The sequence below is a fragment of the Carcharhinus amblyrhynchos genome, chromosome 6, assembly GCF_965287045.1.
Source record: "Carcharhinus amblyrhynchos chromosome 6, sCarAmb.v2.hapA, whole genome shotgun sequence".
Lineage (NCBI taxonomy): Eukaryota > Metazoa > Chordata > Chondrichthyes > Carcharhiniformes > Carcharhinidae > Carcharhinus > Carcharhinus amblyrhynchos.
Window position 1 is genome coordinate 45,645,889 of NC_137329.1, and position 16,427 is coordinate 45,662,315.

At 43.7% G+C, this 16,427-nt stretch overlaps 1 protein-coding gene across 2 annotated transcripts in view; it reads left to right on the forward strand.

Annotated features, from left to right (window-relative positions):
• The window catches only part of LOC145343871 (myeloperoxidase-like), a 73,299-nt gene extending 56,872 nt beyond the window's left edge, over positions 1-16,427 (forward strand). For both annotated transcript variants that reach the window (XM_080190344.1, XM_080190345.1), the window contains exons 13-16: positions 3,830-4,041; positions 7,419-7,583; positions 9,228-9,324; positions 14,804-16,427. In XM_080190344.1, coding sequence (XP_080046470.1) covers positions 3,830-4,041; positions 7,419-7,583; positions 9,228-9,324; positions 14,804-14,924 — 595 coding nt within the window. In that variant the 3' untranslated portion in view covers positions 14,925-16,427. The remainder of the gene's footprint in view (positions 1-3,829; positions 4,042-7,418; positions 7,584-9,227; positions 9,325-14,803) is intronic.

Consider the following 16,427-nt stretch of genomic DNA (forward strand, 5'->3'; position numbering starts at 1 on the left):
TACAGAATTATGGAAGAAAGGGCAAAGTGTGCAGTTTACAAGATACTTGCAAGACCCATGATTTAAAGATCCTCAGGTGTGTGCGAGAGTACTGCTCGAGTTTAACAAGCAGAAGTTCTGTGCAGCTGACAAGAACCACCCTATTCATTGGAACAATGGTTTTTATGTTTATCAGAAACAGACTGGAAGAATCCTAACTTTGGGTTGTCAAACACATCTGGGGTGACCAAGCTCCAGTAACTTCCTGTAAATACTGTGTCTTTCTTGGATGTTTAACACCGGAGCCCACTATAATCCTACAGGTCCAATTAGTAATAAACCAAGTGCACTGACTGTCATCAATGGTGCTCCAGAATATTGTGGATCTGCTTCTCAAAGTTCCTTAGATTATCAAGTCTACTCTAGGCTTCAGTCTCCGATCTAGGAACCAATTCCACCCCTAAGAGACCTAGTTATAGACCTCACCCAGAATCTGCAGTCTTCACTCCATAGTCCTATCTTATACTCTGCCATGTTGCAGAGTTAGATCGTCAATATCTTTTCCCAAAAGTAGTGGAGTCTAAAACTAGAGAGCATAGGTTTAAGGATGAGAGGGGAGAGAGATACTAAAGTGTCCAGCAGGGCAATTTTTTCACAAAGAGAGTGGTGAGTGTCTGGAACAAGCTGCCAGAGGCAATAGTAGAGGCGGGTACAATTTTGTCTTTTAAAAAGCATTTAGACAGTTACATAGATAAGATGAGAATAGAGGAATATAGGCCAAACATGGGCAATTGCTTAGTGGTTTAAAAAAAAGGGTGGCATGGACAAATTGGGCTGAAGGACCTGTTTCTATTCTGTAAACTTCTTTGACTGTATGTTGAAACTTTGATGGGAGGCTATTGAGTTCTGTCTATCTCTTTAGCAGCACTGAATGAACTGATTGGCTTTCTGATGCTTCCTGTCAGTGGGATCTCTCTCTTTTGAGATCCTATCCATTGTAATGGCACAAGACATGAGCATGCATTCCAAGAAGGAACCCCATAGCCCAGTGTTGTAGTCTTCCCACACTGCACCATTCTTCTCCCAGACAGAACCAATTCGACTTTTGATTTTGCATGCTGCCATTGTTTTGGGATCTCAAGGTGGTGCTCCTACACCTGTACTTCAGGACAGAGTTCAACCCTTCTTCCCTCACTCTTCAGCCTCCCCCATTAATCTCGGTGTACATGTGCATAGCTCCCTGAAAGTTGGCACCCAAGTTGATAAGGTTGTTAAGAAGGCGTACAGTGTGTTAGCTTTTATTGGTAGAGGGATTGAATTTCGGAGCCATGAGGTCATGTTGCAACTGTACAAAACTCTGGTGCGGCCGCACTTGGAGTATTGCGTACAGTTCTGGTCGCTGCATTATAAGAAGGATTGGAGGCATTGGAAAGGATGCAGAGGAGGTTTACCAGGATGTTGCCTGGTATGGTGGGAAGGTCTTACGAGGAAAGGCTGAAGGACTTGAGGTTATTTTCATTAGAGAGAAGAAGCTTATGAGGTGACCTAATTGAGGCATACAAGATGATCAGAGGGTTAGATAGGGTGGACAGTGAGAGCCTTTTTCCTCAGATGGTGATGGCCAACATGAGGGGACATAGCTTTAAATTTAGGGGTGGTAATTATAGGACGGATGTCAGAGGTAGGTTCTTTACTCAGAGGGTAGTAAAGGCGTGGATTGCCCTGCCTGTAGCAGCTGTGGACTTGCCAACTTTAAGGGCATTCAAATGGTCAGTGGATAGGCATATGGATAACATTGGAATAGTTTAGGTTAGAGGGTCATTAGATTGGTTCCTCTGGTCGGCGCAACATCGAGGGCCGGAGGGCCTGTACTGCGCTGTAATGTTCTATGTTCTATTAATGGGAGACATTCTGGATGCCATCATGGACATTCTGAGCTTCCCCCCCATCTCCTCTGCCCCAAACCATAACCTACAAAGCAGTCATGCCCCATGTCAACCTCTACCCACTCAATCTGGAGGCTGTGTACTCTGCCATCTACAGAGATGATTCTCCACCATGGCAGTTTTGCATGTACCTTCCTCCCATAGGTCTTCTCTATTTACAGGCTGTATATATCCCCAGTCACCATCACTATTCCCCCTGCAATATGGTACAGATCCCAGACATTGACTACAGTGCAGCATGCTGTGCTGTTTTCTTGCAGAGCACACAGCTCTTGCCCCTCCCTGCAGCTAGACTACGCCATGCTTCCAATCACTGCTCCTGCCACCTGCCCACTGCTCTTCTGCATTGTCTCTTATCTCTGACTTTAAGCTGTGAGGTCCACATAGCCCTTAGACTGCCTATTATCCATGACTCTTTCTATTTTACAGGAGGAGTGTCTGCACTGTGACTCCTGTCTGCAAGGCTCCTGAACCAAAACAGGAATCTGGACATAGTTCCCCTTTCCCAAAGGGGACGAAGGACAAGAGTGACGCTCCCAAATCACACTATAACCACCCCCCCAACTTCCAAGTGTTGGTGCAAACCATCCCTAATGTGCCATATAAAGCCCCAACCTCTACTCTGGAGTTTGCGTGCACCCCTCAAAGTAAATGATGTGGTAAACCTTTCAGACCCTTGTTTGTTAGCATTTCATGCACTGTTGTCAAAGTCCGGCTTCCAAGCCTTTGGTCTTGCCACCGCCTTTTATTATTCGTCATCCTCATCCACCTCCTTGCCCCTTTGCCTGCCATCATGCTCCCTTGTCATACCGTCCCCCCACCCCTGACCCACCTTTGGACAGCTTTCCTTCCCCATTACCCTCCTTGGTCTTGGTCAGCCTCACCCTCATCTCGTATCCACCCTTGGTCAATCAAAGCAGAGGGTGCCTGAGTCCCACAGCACTGTTCTGTCCTTGCAGACAATGCGGTCAGTCAGCAAGAACAAGGCATGCCTGCACTCCCCAACTCCAGGCGCAGTACTGATCCCAGTTTGTAAAAGGGGAGACCCGCAGCACACTGAGGTCCATAAAGACCAGTTCAACATGGAGCTGGAGGGAACAAACCTTTCAGCCGTAGCGAGAAACATTTAACGCTGCAGGAGCACCACAACGATATGGCTGATAGACTATATATGTTGCATTCACCTCAAAGCCCTCCACAAGGTGGAACGGGGCTCCACCTTGTATATGACACTCTTGGCAAAAGTCGGGAAAAAGATACAAAAGTCTGAAGTTGCATAGTAACCGATGGAAGAACAGCTTCTTCCCTGCTGCTGTCAGACTTTTGAATGTACTTATCTTGCATTAAGTTGGTCTTTCTCTACACCCTAGCTATGACTGTTATACTACATTCCGCACTCTTTCATTTCCTTCTCTATGAACAGTATGTTTTGTCTGTATAACGTGCAAGAAATAATACTTTTTGCTGTATGCTAATACATGTGGCAATAATAAATCAAATCAAATCTCTTTTTCAAATGAGTTTGAGGTTATTTCCCGCTGGCCTGACGCAAGATTGGAAGGTGTGGAGAGATTCCAGCGGGCAGCTATTTAATGAGCCTTTGTGAAATGTAAACGGTGGTCACGACGGTAGGAAATCCCAGCCACAATGTATTTTCACACCGGCAGGTTTCCAGGTTTTGCCTGATAGTAGATTCTCCACACCCACCTACCACCAAGCGTGGTGGTGGTGGTGGTGGGTGGGAACAGGAAAATTCTGCTCTCTGTTTCTCTCTCCACACATGCCGCCTGACCTGCTGAATATTTCTAGCATTTTCTGCTTTCATATCAGATTTACAGCATTTGCAGTTTTCAGTGAGTACTTTCTCCAAGCCCTGGGCCTGACTGCTGCATTTTTCTCATTAGGTTCTGGTGGGAAAACAAAGGCGTGTTTACCAAACAGCAGAAAGAAGAGCTGCGCAAAACCACCCTGTCCAGAATCATATGTGATAACACCGGGATTCAGAGAATACCAGTGGATGTGTTATCACTGAATCGGTATCCCAACGACTTTGTACGCTGCAACAGCTCCGTCATCCCTTCACTCAATCTGTCTGTCTGGAGAGAGGACCTCACAGGTCAGTGGCTGTCACTGCCAATTCTAAAACCAGATAAAAGAGTGAGATTAAGGTGAGGCACAGAGGTGGAGGAACAGGATATGAGGAGGAAGAAGGAGATGAAGAGGGGAGAATGGGATCAGGGCACCACGGCTGGATAGAGAAGGTATGGGACAAAATGGGTGGAACTAGGAGGAGAGAGGGGGTACGGTGGGATGAGGGGAGAGTAGGAAGCAAGATCGGGACAAGGCGGATGTGAAGTACGGATGTCTGATTTTCTGGTGGGAAAATCCACTCAACAGCCTCTTCTAACCTTTCTGACTAGCACATCCGCATAAGTAACAGAAGGGGTATAAACTACCTCATCTCTTACACCCCTGACTGATGCTCCCACTGCCTGATACACTGGTCCTGCACAATGTACCTTCCAACATGATATAACCCCATGCTATAAACCCCCTCTCCCCCCAACCAATAGCGCACCCCAATTTATACACTCTGGCCCAATATATACTCTCACCCAATATACTCAAGCCCAATACACCGAGTTTCCAATGTACACCCCATGCCAGATAGCACCCCTTGCTCAAGGTACATCCTCATCCAATGCATACACTGTACCTAATGTAAACCCTATGCCAGATATACACCCTGTCCAATATACACCCATTGCACATACTTGTCAGACCTACTGAGGTTTACCAGCATTTTCTGTTTTTGTTGCACCCAGAGCATAGTGTGCATCCTTACCTAATGCATACCCCATCCAGCGTACACCCACTCAATGCTTTCTTCCCTCAGATAGTCCCTCTTATTGAGGATAACTTACTTGCACTCCAGTTCAATGAGCTCTGAGATGGTTAATAAATCCAATGTGGGATGTACAGACTGTGCTATGTGCAAGACAGGTGATGCTTGAAGGCTTGTGTAGATGGCACTTCCTCTGACACCTCAACTTCATCTCTGCACATTCCTGATCAAGTCTCTCAGTGCCTTTTCCATTTTGTTCATACACAAGACAGGAATTATCATGACCTCATCAGGGATGACTTGAGGTTATCCTTAAAGAATTTCCATGGTGCTGCTAGGTGTCTCCAGCTACAACTGTGTTCTGGGTAGAGCAATTGCTTTAAGAATCTGGTGTCAGGCATACAAACAACATGTTATAGAACATAGAATAGTACAGCACAGGAACAGTCACTTTGGCCCACAATATTGTGCCAAACATGACACAGAATTAAACTAATCCCTTCTGCCTGCACTTGGTCCATATCCCTCGTTTCCTTGCATATTCATGTGCTAATCTTAAAAGTTCCTATCATACCTGCCTGCTCTACTACCACTGGCGAGGCATTTCAGACATCTACTACTCTGTAAAAAATTTGCCTCATAATCTCCTTTGAGCTTTGCCTCTTTCATCTTAAGTGCATGCCCTCTAGTACTAGACATTTTGACTCTGGAAAAAAGATTCTGACTGTCAACTTATCTATGTCTCTCATAATTTTATAGACTTCTATCAGGTCTCCCCTCATCCTCTGCTGCTCCAGAGAAAATAACCCCAGTTTGTCCAGCCTCTCCTTATAGCTTACACTCCCTAATCCAGTAAACCTCTTTTGCACCTTCTCCAAAGCCTCCCCATCCTTCCTGTATTGTGGTGACCAGAATTGAATGTAATATTCTTAAGTGTTGCCTAACCAAAGTTTTATAAAGCTGCAACATGACATCCTGACTCTTGTACTCAATGCCCCAACCAGTAAAGTTAAACATGCCATATGCCTTCTTTATCACCATATTTACTTCTGTGGCTTCTGTTCACCATATTTATTTCTGTGGCTTAGGTTCAAGCCCATAGCTCTCTAAAATTAGAGAGCTATGGGCTTGAACCCTACGATCCCTTTGTACATCAATGCTGTTCAATGTCCTGCCATTATCTGTATACTTACCCTTTATATTTAATCTCCTGAAGTTCAAAACCTCATACTTGCCCAGATTAAACTCCATCTGCCATTTCTCTGCCCATATCTGCAGCTGATCTATATCCCACTGTATCCCTTGACAATCTTCTACACTATTCACAACTTCACCAATGTTTGTGTTGTCTGCAAACTTACTAACCCACCCATCTAAGTTTTCATCCAAGTCATTTATATGTATCACAAACAGCAGAGGCCCCAGTGCAGATTCCAGCAGAACACAACTAGTCATGGAATTCCAGCCAGAAAAACACACTTCCACCACTACTCTCTGACTTTAATGGGCGAACCAATTCTGAATCCAAGCAGACAAATCACTGTGGATCGCATACATCTTTTTCTTCTGGATGAACTAACCACGAAGGACCTTGTCAAAAGCCTTACTAAAATGCATGCACACAACATCCATTGCTCTACCTTCATCGATTACTTTTGTCACCTCCTTGAAAAAATTAATCAAGTTAATAAGACATGACCTGCCCCAGACAAAGCCATGCTGACTTTCCCTAATTAGGCCATGCTCTTCCAAATGCACACAAGCTCAATCCCCAAGGAATCCTTTCCTTCAGCTTCCTAATCACCAACGTGAGACTCACCGGTCTTGTATTTCCTGGATTACTGGCTACTTGCCAGTCTCTGGGGACCTCTCTAGTAGCTAACAAGGATACAAAGACTTTTGTTAGAGCCACAGCAATCTCTTCTTTTGCCTTCCTCAATACCCTGGGGTCGATCCCATTGGGCCCCGGGAACTTATCTACCTTAGCGCTCTTCAAGAGATCCAACACCACTTTTTTTTTATCTCAAAATGCATGCTCCACACTAATCTCACTATCCTCTATGCCCTTCTCCTTGGTGAACACTGATGCAAAGTGTTCATTTAGGATCTGTCTAGTCCAGCCTAGTGGATTTCGAGTGATTATCATCTCAATGTAAGTTGTCTTGGGAGAGAATGCTACTGTTGACTGCTTTTCTTGCTATCAGATTTGGAGGATCTTGGGAAGATGCCGCTAGTGGTACTTCTCCAGTACTCTGAGGTACCTGCTGTACATTGTCTTCAAAGCATACAGTAGCGCTGGGATCAGTGCTGCCTGATAAACCATGACTTTTGTCTTGGGTTTGAGACGTTGGTCCGCAGATAGTCTTTTTCCCAAGTACACCCCTTGAGAGGGAAATGCTGAACTTTGCTGACATTAAATTTATAGAAGGTGCGACATCCATAGCAAATAAAAACATGAGGCAGTTAAATAGCTGATCCCCTCACGGAACTGAGTCATCAGGTTGGTTAGAGGACAAAGAAAACAATTGGTAGAAATCTTAGTAATGCAAGCCCTGCGGTATTCTGCTCTGACTCTGTCTACCCCAGCACCTAAAAGGATGTTAGCATTCCAGGAATCTGTTAAAGTTGTATCTTCCTGTTTTCCACAGAAGTTCCTTGTGGAGGGGTTCCCAAAGTGGAAAGAGCACACTTCTTCTTTTGCAACACAACCCTCCATTTTGAATGTCACGCTGGATTTGAACTTGTTGGACCTTCGACTTTAACCTGCGACCCTTTGACGAGAGCATGGAGTTCTGCAGCACCCAGATGCCAAGGTAGCTTGGAATTCACTGTCCTGTTCTCTTAGATGGCAGCACTATAATTCACGGAAACACCAAGTAGACTAGCTGATCATTTTAGGAATTCTGGAATTGCTCTCCTCTCACTTGGACTCACTCTGAAGGCATTAGTGTTTGTAATAATACACTTTCCGTGTTTTCATTAGTGAACAAAGGGTTTATTTATATTTTTAAAGTTACTTATCAATTTTAAAATGTCAATGGTTACCTCCCCATCACATGGCCTTAAAATGTATTTATTAGTGTCTCAAATAGGCTTACATTCACACTGCAATGAAGTTACTGTGAAAATCCCCTAGTCGTCACACTCGGTGCCTGTTTGGGTACACTGAGGGAGAATTTAGCATGGCCAATGCACCTAACCAGCATGTATTTCAGACTGTGGGAGGAAACTGGCGCACCTGGAGGAAAGCCATGCAGACACAAAAGAATGTGCAGACTTCACACAGACAGTGACCTAAGCCAGGAATCGAACCCAGATCCCTGGCGCTGTGCCACTCTGCTGCCCTGTGCTATGTCTAGATCGACTATCATCCAGTAACATCAATTCTTGAGAATATTTCCACCAACCAAGGTGAGAAATGTGAGTAATCAGGAATGGAGCATGAGAGTCAGTTTCAAATAACCCAGATTAAATAGAGTATGGTTAAGCACACTGTAAGATCATTAAATAATCAGAGCAGGAATAGGTTATTCAGGCCCTCGAGCCTGCTCCACCATTTAATAAGGTCATTGTTGATCTGACTGTGAACTTCACTTCCTTGCCTATCTCTCCATAACTCTTGACTCACCTATAGCTCATCTCAACCTTGATTCTATTCAATGACCCAGCCTCCACTTCATTCAGGGAAAGAGAATTCCAAAAATGACTGACCTGCTAGAAGAAATTCTTCCTCATCTCATCTGAAATGGGAAATTCGCCCTCAGTGTACCCATGGCTCTTTGTTCTAGGCTCCCCTGAAAGCTATCGGGTTTTTAAACTTCTGGCAATGGCTGAGATTATTGGAGAAGAAATTACCTAAAGCATCAAAAAATTAGCAGAATCATAATGGAAACTGAATCATCACGGAAACTGAATCATCACAAACATACATTAACAGATTGGGTTTGAGCGGCAGGGTGGCACAGTGGTTAGCATTGCTGTTTTACAGCACCAGGGACCTGGGTTTGATTCCCAGCTTGGGTCACTGTCTGTCCGTTCTCCCCATGTCTGTGTGGGTTTCCTCTGGGTGCTCTGGTTTCCTCCTGCCGTCTGAAAGACGTGCTGGTTAGGCGCATTGTCTATGCTAAATTCTCCCTTGGTGTACCCAAACAGGCACTGGGGTGTGGTGACTAGGGGATTTTCACAGTAACTTCATTACAGTGTTAATGTAAGCTTACCTGTGACACTTATAGATAAACATGAGCTCCTTCTATACTACAACTTATAGATGTTGAGCCATGATTGCTTAATTATCAGGTTCCAGCTCAGAGTTCCTTCAGTACCATCAATGACGGCCATCAAGCTGTGGACTGCTACCCTGTCATTGTTAGGGCAGAGTTCCCCTGTAATATCACTTAGTTATTGTTTCACAAATGTTTCACTATAACAGACTGGTTTCTTTTTAATATTTCACACAGATAAAGTTGCAGAGAAGCGAAAGGTTGTCATCATAACAGTAATTGTTGTTGTCTGCGGTGTCTTAATCATCATAATTGCAGTTATCGGTTTCCTTAGGTAAGTTTCCATTGGCCAATTGTAGTTTAACCATCAGCATTTAACATTGTCAGGTATAAACAGAATGGTTGAAGGTATTTGATAGATTTTAAATGTTGTCGGTACTTACGTCTTGCCACATTTCTAAATCTTCACCACCTTTCCTCAAAGTTCAATAATGATGATGGGGCCCGAATTCATTATTACTGTCACCCTCCATTATTTTGCCCACCCAACATAACTGAGCAGATACAAAGGGGAAATTCTCCCGTCCCACCCACTAAGGGAATTATAGCGGGCAGGGGCTGGGGTGGGGTGGACCATGCAAAGGTCCATTGATCTCAGGAGGGATTTTCCAGTTTTGAGGCGAGCACAGCTGGAAAATCCCACCAGTGTTTCCACAGACTGTTTACTGTGGAGTCAGTAAAGCCAAGGACAATCCTTTCTTCACAGGACAATCACATCTCAGCACCTATTGTTAAATGGGAGAAGTGGAAATTTTGGATGATTTTCTTTTGTTCCATTGCTAACCTGGAGAGGATGGGGCTAATTATTGAAATACTGTGAACCGCGAGGGGGATAGTCCCTTTCCGTGCTGTATGAATGACTCTATATTAATAATAATGATCACAAATAAATGTAGCGTCTAAGGAACTGCCAAGAGCTACAAACATTTAATACTCATTACCGACTATCAAGCTACATTAAAATTATTTATGAGACACCATTGGTAACCATCACTGTGCCTTATATATGTCTGCTATGGAAGTCCAGGAAACGTGCATTGGGTTCTAGATTGTCTTCTAAATTTCAAAGGGTTTTTAGCAACACACAGATCAAAGCTAAGGCCACAAAACGTGACTCCTTAACACCCACATTTTTGGCACTATAATTGGCTACTATGGCTCCAAATTGGCATCTCCACAGGGCTGGCACAAACTGGGAACACTCACTAACAGAGTAATCAGATTGTGACGTCAATCAGCATCTAATGTTCATCTGATGCCAGTGATGCCATTTTGGAGCTCAACTATTCAGCAAACTTCCTCTCTTAAAGACACATAAGTCAAGGGGCAGCACAGTGGCACAGTGGTTAGCACTGCTGCTCAAAGTACCAGGAACCCGGGTTCAATTCCAGTTTCGGGTCATTGTCTGCATGGAGTTTACATGTTCTCTCTATGCCTGTGTGGGTTTCTTCTGGATGCTCCGGTTTCCTCCCGCACTCCAAAGATGTGCCGGTTAGGTTGATTGTCCATGCTCAATTGACCCTTAGTGTCAGGGGGATGAGCAGGGTAAATATGTGGGGTTAAGGGAAAAGGACCTGGTTTGTTTGAATGCGCTAGGTGCAGACTCGATGGGCCAAATGGCCTCCTTCTGCACTGAAGGGACAAAGGGCACTAGAGCAATAGTTAAAAGGGACTCTATGGTTAGGGATGCAGGCAGGTGCTTCTGGAACATGAAAGAGACTCTAGGATGGTATGTTGCCTCCCTGGTGCCAGAGTCCAGGATGTCTCTGAACAGGCAGAAAGCATGCTGAAGGAAGAGGTTGAACAGCCAGAGTTGTGTTACATAATGACATAGGTAGGAAGAGTGATAAGGTCCTGCAGCAGCAGTCTAGGAAGTTAGATAGAAAGTTAAACAGCAGGACCTCTAGAGTTATAGTCTCAGGATTACTCCCTGTGCCACGTGCCAGTGAGGCTAGGAATAGGAAGATAGTGCAGCTCAACACGTAGCTAAACAGCTGGTGTAGAAGGAAAGGTTTCGGATATCTGGACCATTGGGGTCTCTTCCAGGGTAGGTGGAACCTGTACAAGAAGGACAGGTTGCATCTAAACTGGAAAAGCATAAATATTCTGGCCAGGAGGTTTGCTAGTGTCAGACAGGAGATTTAAACTAATTTGGCAGGGGAGTGGGAACCGAAGCAAAGGTGAATTAACCGAAAGAGAACCAGCGAGTAGGGCCAGGAAGACTCAGAGAAAGAGCAGGCAGGGTGTGGTTGCTAATTAAAGAGGATCTGGTGGACTGAAGAGCATTTGTTTCAATGCGAGAAGCATAACAGGTAAGGCAGATGAACTCAGAACTTGGATTAGTGAGTGGAATTATGATGTTGTTGCTATTACAGAGACTAGGTTAAGGGAAGGACAGGAAACAGTGACCACAACTCAGTAAGCTTTAAGATACTGACGGATAAAGACAAATGCAGTCCTCAAGTTAAGCTAAACTGGGGGAAGGCTAATTACAACAATATTAGACAGGAACCAAAGAATATAGATTGGGGGCAGATATTTGAGGACAAATCAACATCTGGCATGTGGGAGGTTTTCAAGTATAAGTTGATAGAGATTCAAGACCAGCACATTTCTGTAAGGATGAAGGATAAGTATGGCAAGTTTTGGGAACCTTGAATAATGAGAGACATTGTGAGTCAAAGAGAAAAAGAAAACATTTGTCAAGGCTAGGATGTTGGGAACACACAATGTGGAATACAAGGAAAGTAGAAACTCAGGAATAAGGAGTAAGGAGGGCTAAAAGGGGTCACGAAAAATCTTTGGCCAGTAGGATTAAGGAAATTTCCAAGGTTTTTTATACATATATAAAGAGCAAGAGGATATTCAGGGAGAGGGTTGGCCCACTCAAGGATAAGGAAGGGAATCTATGCATGGAGCCAGAGGAAATGGGCAAGGTATTAAATGAGTACTTTGCATCAGTATTCACCAAAGAGAAGGACTTGGTGGATGATGAATCTGGGAAGGGTGTATTGATAAGCTGAGTCATGTTGACATCAAAACAGAGGAGGTATTGAGGTTCTTGAGAAACATTAAGGTAGACAAGTCCCCAGGGCCTGATGGGATATATCCCAAAATACTGAGAGAGGCAAAGAAAGCAATTGCTGGAGCCTTGAGAGTAATCTTTGCATCCTCACTGGCTACAGGAGAGGTACACACAGTAAGAAGTCTCACAACACCAGGTTAAAGTCCAACCAGTTCTCATCAGAACCTTCCACACACCTGACGAAGGAACAGCGTTTCCGAAAGCTTGTGGGTTTACTACTATCAAATAAACTGGTTGGGCTTTAACCTGGTGTTGTGAGACTTCTTACTGTGTTTACCCCAGTCCAATGCCAGCATCTCCACTACAGGAGAGGTCTCAGAGGATTGGAGAATAGCCAATGTTGTTCCTTTGTTTAAGAAGAATAGCAAGAATAATCCAGGTAATTACAGGCCGGTGAGCCTTATGTCAGTGGTAGGGAAATTATTGGAGAGGATTCTTTGACAGAGGATTTACTCCCACTTGGAAAATGAGTGGACGCATTAGTGAGAGGCAACGTGATTTTGTAAAGGGGAGGTCATGTCTCACTAACTTGATCGAGTTTTTTGAGGAAGAGACAAAGATGATTGACGAGGGTAGGGCAGTGGATGTTGTCTACATGGACTTCAGTAAGGCCTTTGACAAGGTTCCTCATGGCAGACTAGTGCAGAAGGTGAAGTCGCATGGGATCATCGGTGAGCTGGCAAGGTGGATACAAAACTAGCATGGTCATAGAAGACAGTGGAAGAGTGGGTTTCTGAATGGAGGGCCATGACAAGTGGTACTCCCCAGTTTTGGGGCCTTTGCATGTCTGTAATATATAAATAAATAATTTGGAGGAAAATATATCTGGACTAATTAGTAAGTTTGCGGACAACACAAAGGTTGGTGGATTTGCATGTAGTGATGAGGACCATCAGAGGATACAGCAGGATATTGGTCAGTTGGAGGCTTGGGTGGAAAGATAACAGATGGAGTTTAATCTGGACAAATGTGAGGTAATGCATTTTGCAAAGTCTAATACAGATAGGAAATATGCGGTAAATAGCAGAACCTTTAAGATCATTGATAGGCAGAGGAATCTGGGTGTGTAGATATACAGGTCACTGAAAGTGGCAATGCAGTTGGAGAAGGTAGCCAAGAAGGCATACAACATGCTTGCCTTCATTGGCTGGGGCATTGACTTTAAAAATTGGCAAGTCATGTTGCAGTTTTATAGAACCTTATTTAAGCCGTACTTGGAATATCGTGTTCAATTCTGGTTGCCACACTACCAGAAAGATGTGGAGGCTTTGGAGAGGGGACAGAAAAGGATGTTGCCTGGCATGGAGAGCATTAGCAATGAGGAGATGTTGGAGAAACTTGGTTTATTCTCACTGGAACGATGGAGGTTAAGAGACAATCTGATAGAATTTACAAGATTATGATACACATCAATTTGAAATGTGTGTAACTGAAAAAGATTCCACTCTTATATATGCAGCTGGTATGTTACCATAAGCTACATCGTCATTCAGCTGTATGCCCAGTATCATGGCACAGTCACTATGTCTTTCTTCTGTGACTGTACACACTTTCCATCTGTATATTAGAGCTACCACAAACCAAAGGGTGACAAGAGCTATCTACTGACCACAGGGCTCATGAATCTAGTGCACAAACTATACAAAAACAAGCAGTACACATCCAATTCAAGCAGGAGTTAGAAACTGGGGCAAAAGGATCAAAGGTTATGAGGGGGGAAGGGGGAGATCAGATGATCGAGTTGGATGATCAGCCATGATCATAATTATTGGCAGAGCAGGCTCGAAGGGGCGAATGGTCTACTCCTGCTCCCATTTTCAAAGTTTCTATAAAATACCGCCACACAGACATGATGAGGCATATCACTGAAACAACGCTTCCACTGTCTCAGAAGAACTCAGGTTTCCTTCCACAGAGCCATGATGAGGGCACTGCCTTTCCCACCAAATATGAAGAGCAGGAGGAAGAGGAAGTGAGGAGGTCCCTAACTCAGCCCCCTTTCTGGCTGGGCTGTCGATGGATGGTTTCTCTGACTGCAATACCAGGAAATGCAATCCCAATTCGATCCCCATTCACCAACAGTCTCACATCCTACCATCCCTCTATCATTGGTCATCTGTGTCCAGTTGCCCACAATGCTAAAATAAAAATTAAGAAAACATTCCAAACTAAATTTATACATTAAGCATTGCCACATTGCATGCAGACATCAACTAATCAATCTAGTACATTAATTCCCTTTGTACCTGTCTTGCATGTGCCTGGTGCTGCTACACAGTGCTGCCCTCTCAGTGGCTGCAGCATGAAGATGGTAATGGCTTTAAGAAAAAAATAGTCTAGATAAATGTAAATGGAAAAAGCAGAAAAATTATCTATTCATTTTCTTGTTTGCCTTGCAGTGTCATCCCTCACGTTATTTAATCCCTCCTGCCTTCAACCTGTCACAGACATTTCCTCCCCTCCTTCACTGCTTCTGTACAATCTTAAAACCCATTAAATCGCTAACTTTTTCCAGTTCTGGTGAAAGATCACCAGAAATGATTACTCTGTTTCTCTCTCCACTGATGCTGCTGAGCATTTCTAGCATTGTCTGTTTTAGTTTGGATTTTCAGTATGCACAGTAGTTTGCTTTCGTTATAAAATAACCTATTTTTTTGTCCTAACCCAGGTATTGGAAGAGCCATCAGATCAAATGTGAACTGTGTATCAAATACTTCCCATCTAAAGATGATACCCGGCAAGGTGACAGCACAGTACACAACACATATGTTACTTCACCATCCACATAATTCAACAGCTCCATTTTCTAGTTCGTAAAAAGCCTCAGACTTCCTTTCCTGCACAAGGTATCTGTTCATTCAAAGTGTACAATCTTCATCTTCACCTCCATGTTATTCCCCCATTCTGAAGTCGGTCGACTCTGGAGGCCCATATTCTGTGGATCGATTTCGTCCTCACCTTTTGCTGTCACCTCTTCCCACTTCTTTGCTTGGATGTGATATCTCTTGAAGCTGAAACCAGATGTGTTTGCGCAGCTGCTGATTAACAACAAGGAAAGGCAAGTGTGCTGAATCTGTCAGAAGTCCCCCTTTCTCTTTTTGCAAGCACTGTTGGAATTTCTCACTCCAACATTCTATTTTTCAAAATTAATTTGTGGGACTTGGGCTTCGCTTGCTATGCCAGCATTTATTACCCATCTCTAAGGTGCCCCATTCTTGAAAAGCTGCAGTCTATGCAATGTAGGTAACCCCACAGTGCTGTTAGGAAGAAAAGATGTACACTGGGACTGGGAAGAAAAATCTTGCTTTACATAATTAGTCATCTTAACTCCTTCTGAAATTTGCACAAAGCTACATATATGCCGTGACACTCTTACATACAGCAGAGTTTCACAAGAATCAGGGTCCACTGTTTATTGACCAGTAATATAAATCGTACATTACTTTTATGTACTAGAATATCACCAACCAACCACAGCAGCTGGATTCACACAACAGCCAGCTACGAATGACAGTTTAATGTGTATCATTGTGTCTTGACTTGCATTGAATTTTGGGTATTCTCTTGTTAGCACTTCTACCCCACATCACCAGGGCCCGGGTTCAATTCCAGCCTTGAGAGACTGTTTGGAGTTTGCACATTCTCACAGTGTCTGCTTGGGTTTCCTCTGGGTGCTTTGGTTTCTTTCCACACTCCAAAGGTGTGCGGTTTAGGTGGATTGGCCATGTTAAATTGCCCCTTAGTGTTGGGTGATTTATATATGAAAGCAGTTATTTTACATTATTCTTAGTTTTTAGACAGTACGCATAAGGCACTGACAGAGCTAACAATAAAGAGTTGATGATATAAGAATAATTCTTAAAACAAGAGAAAAGCTTAAATGTATGTGAATGCAGTAAGAGAATTAAACAAGTAACTGTGATTTTAAAACATAAAGATGGATAATTTTAAATGTATTTTAAGTATAATATGAATCATTGTTCACTTCAGCCAAGCAACTTACTGAAAGGGATGGTGGTAAAGATGAATTGTTAAGAGCCAAAGGGCTGGGGTCACTTTAATTAGCAGAATTTGTACCAGGAAGTTTCTTCTGAGGGAATATATTTTGCAACATAATGAATCGGTTCAGTCACTGCCCAGACACAGAATAGATATGCCCCTGGACATGGGAACACATGTCTATTCAGCTTGGCAAAGAGCCGATGGAACCATCCACTTTGACCTTTACGGTAGAGTCTAGTGTAACATAGCAACAGGAAAGTAGCTTTAGCCAAGGGAGTTAGCGTCCAGAT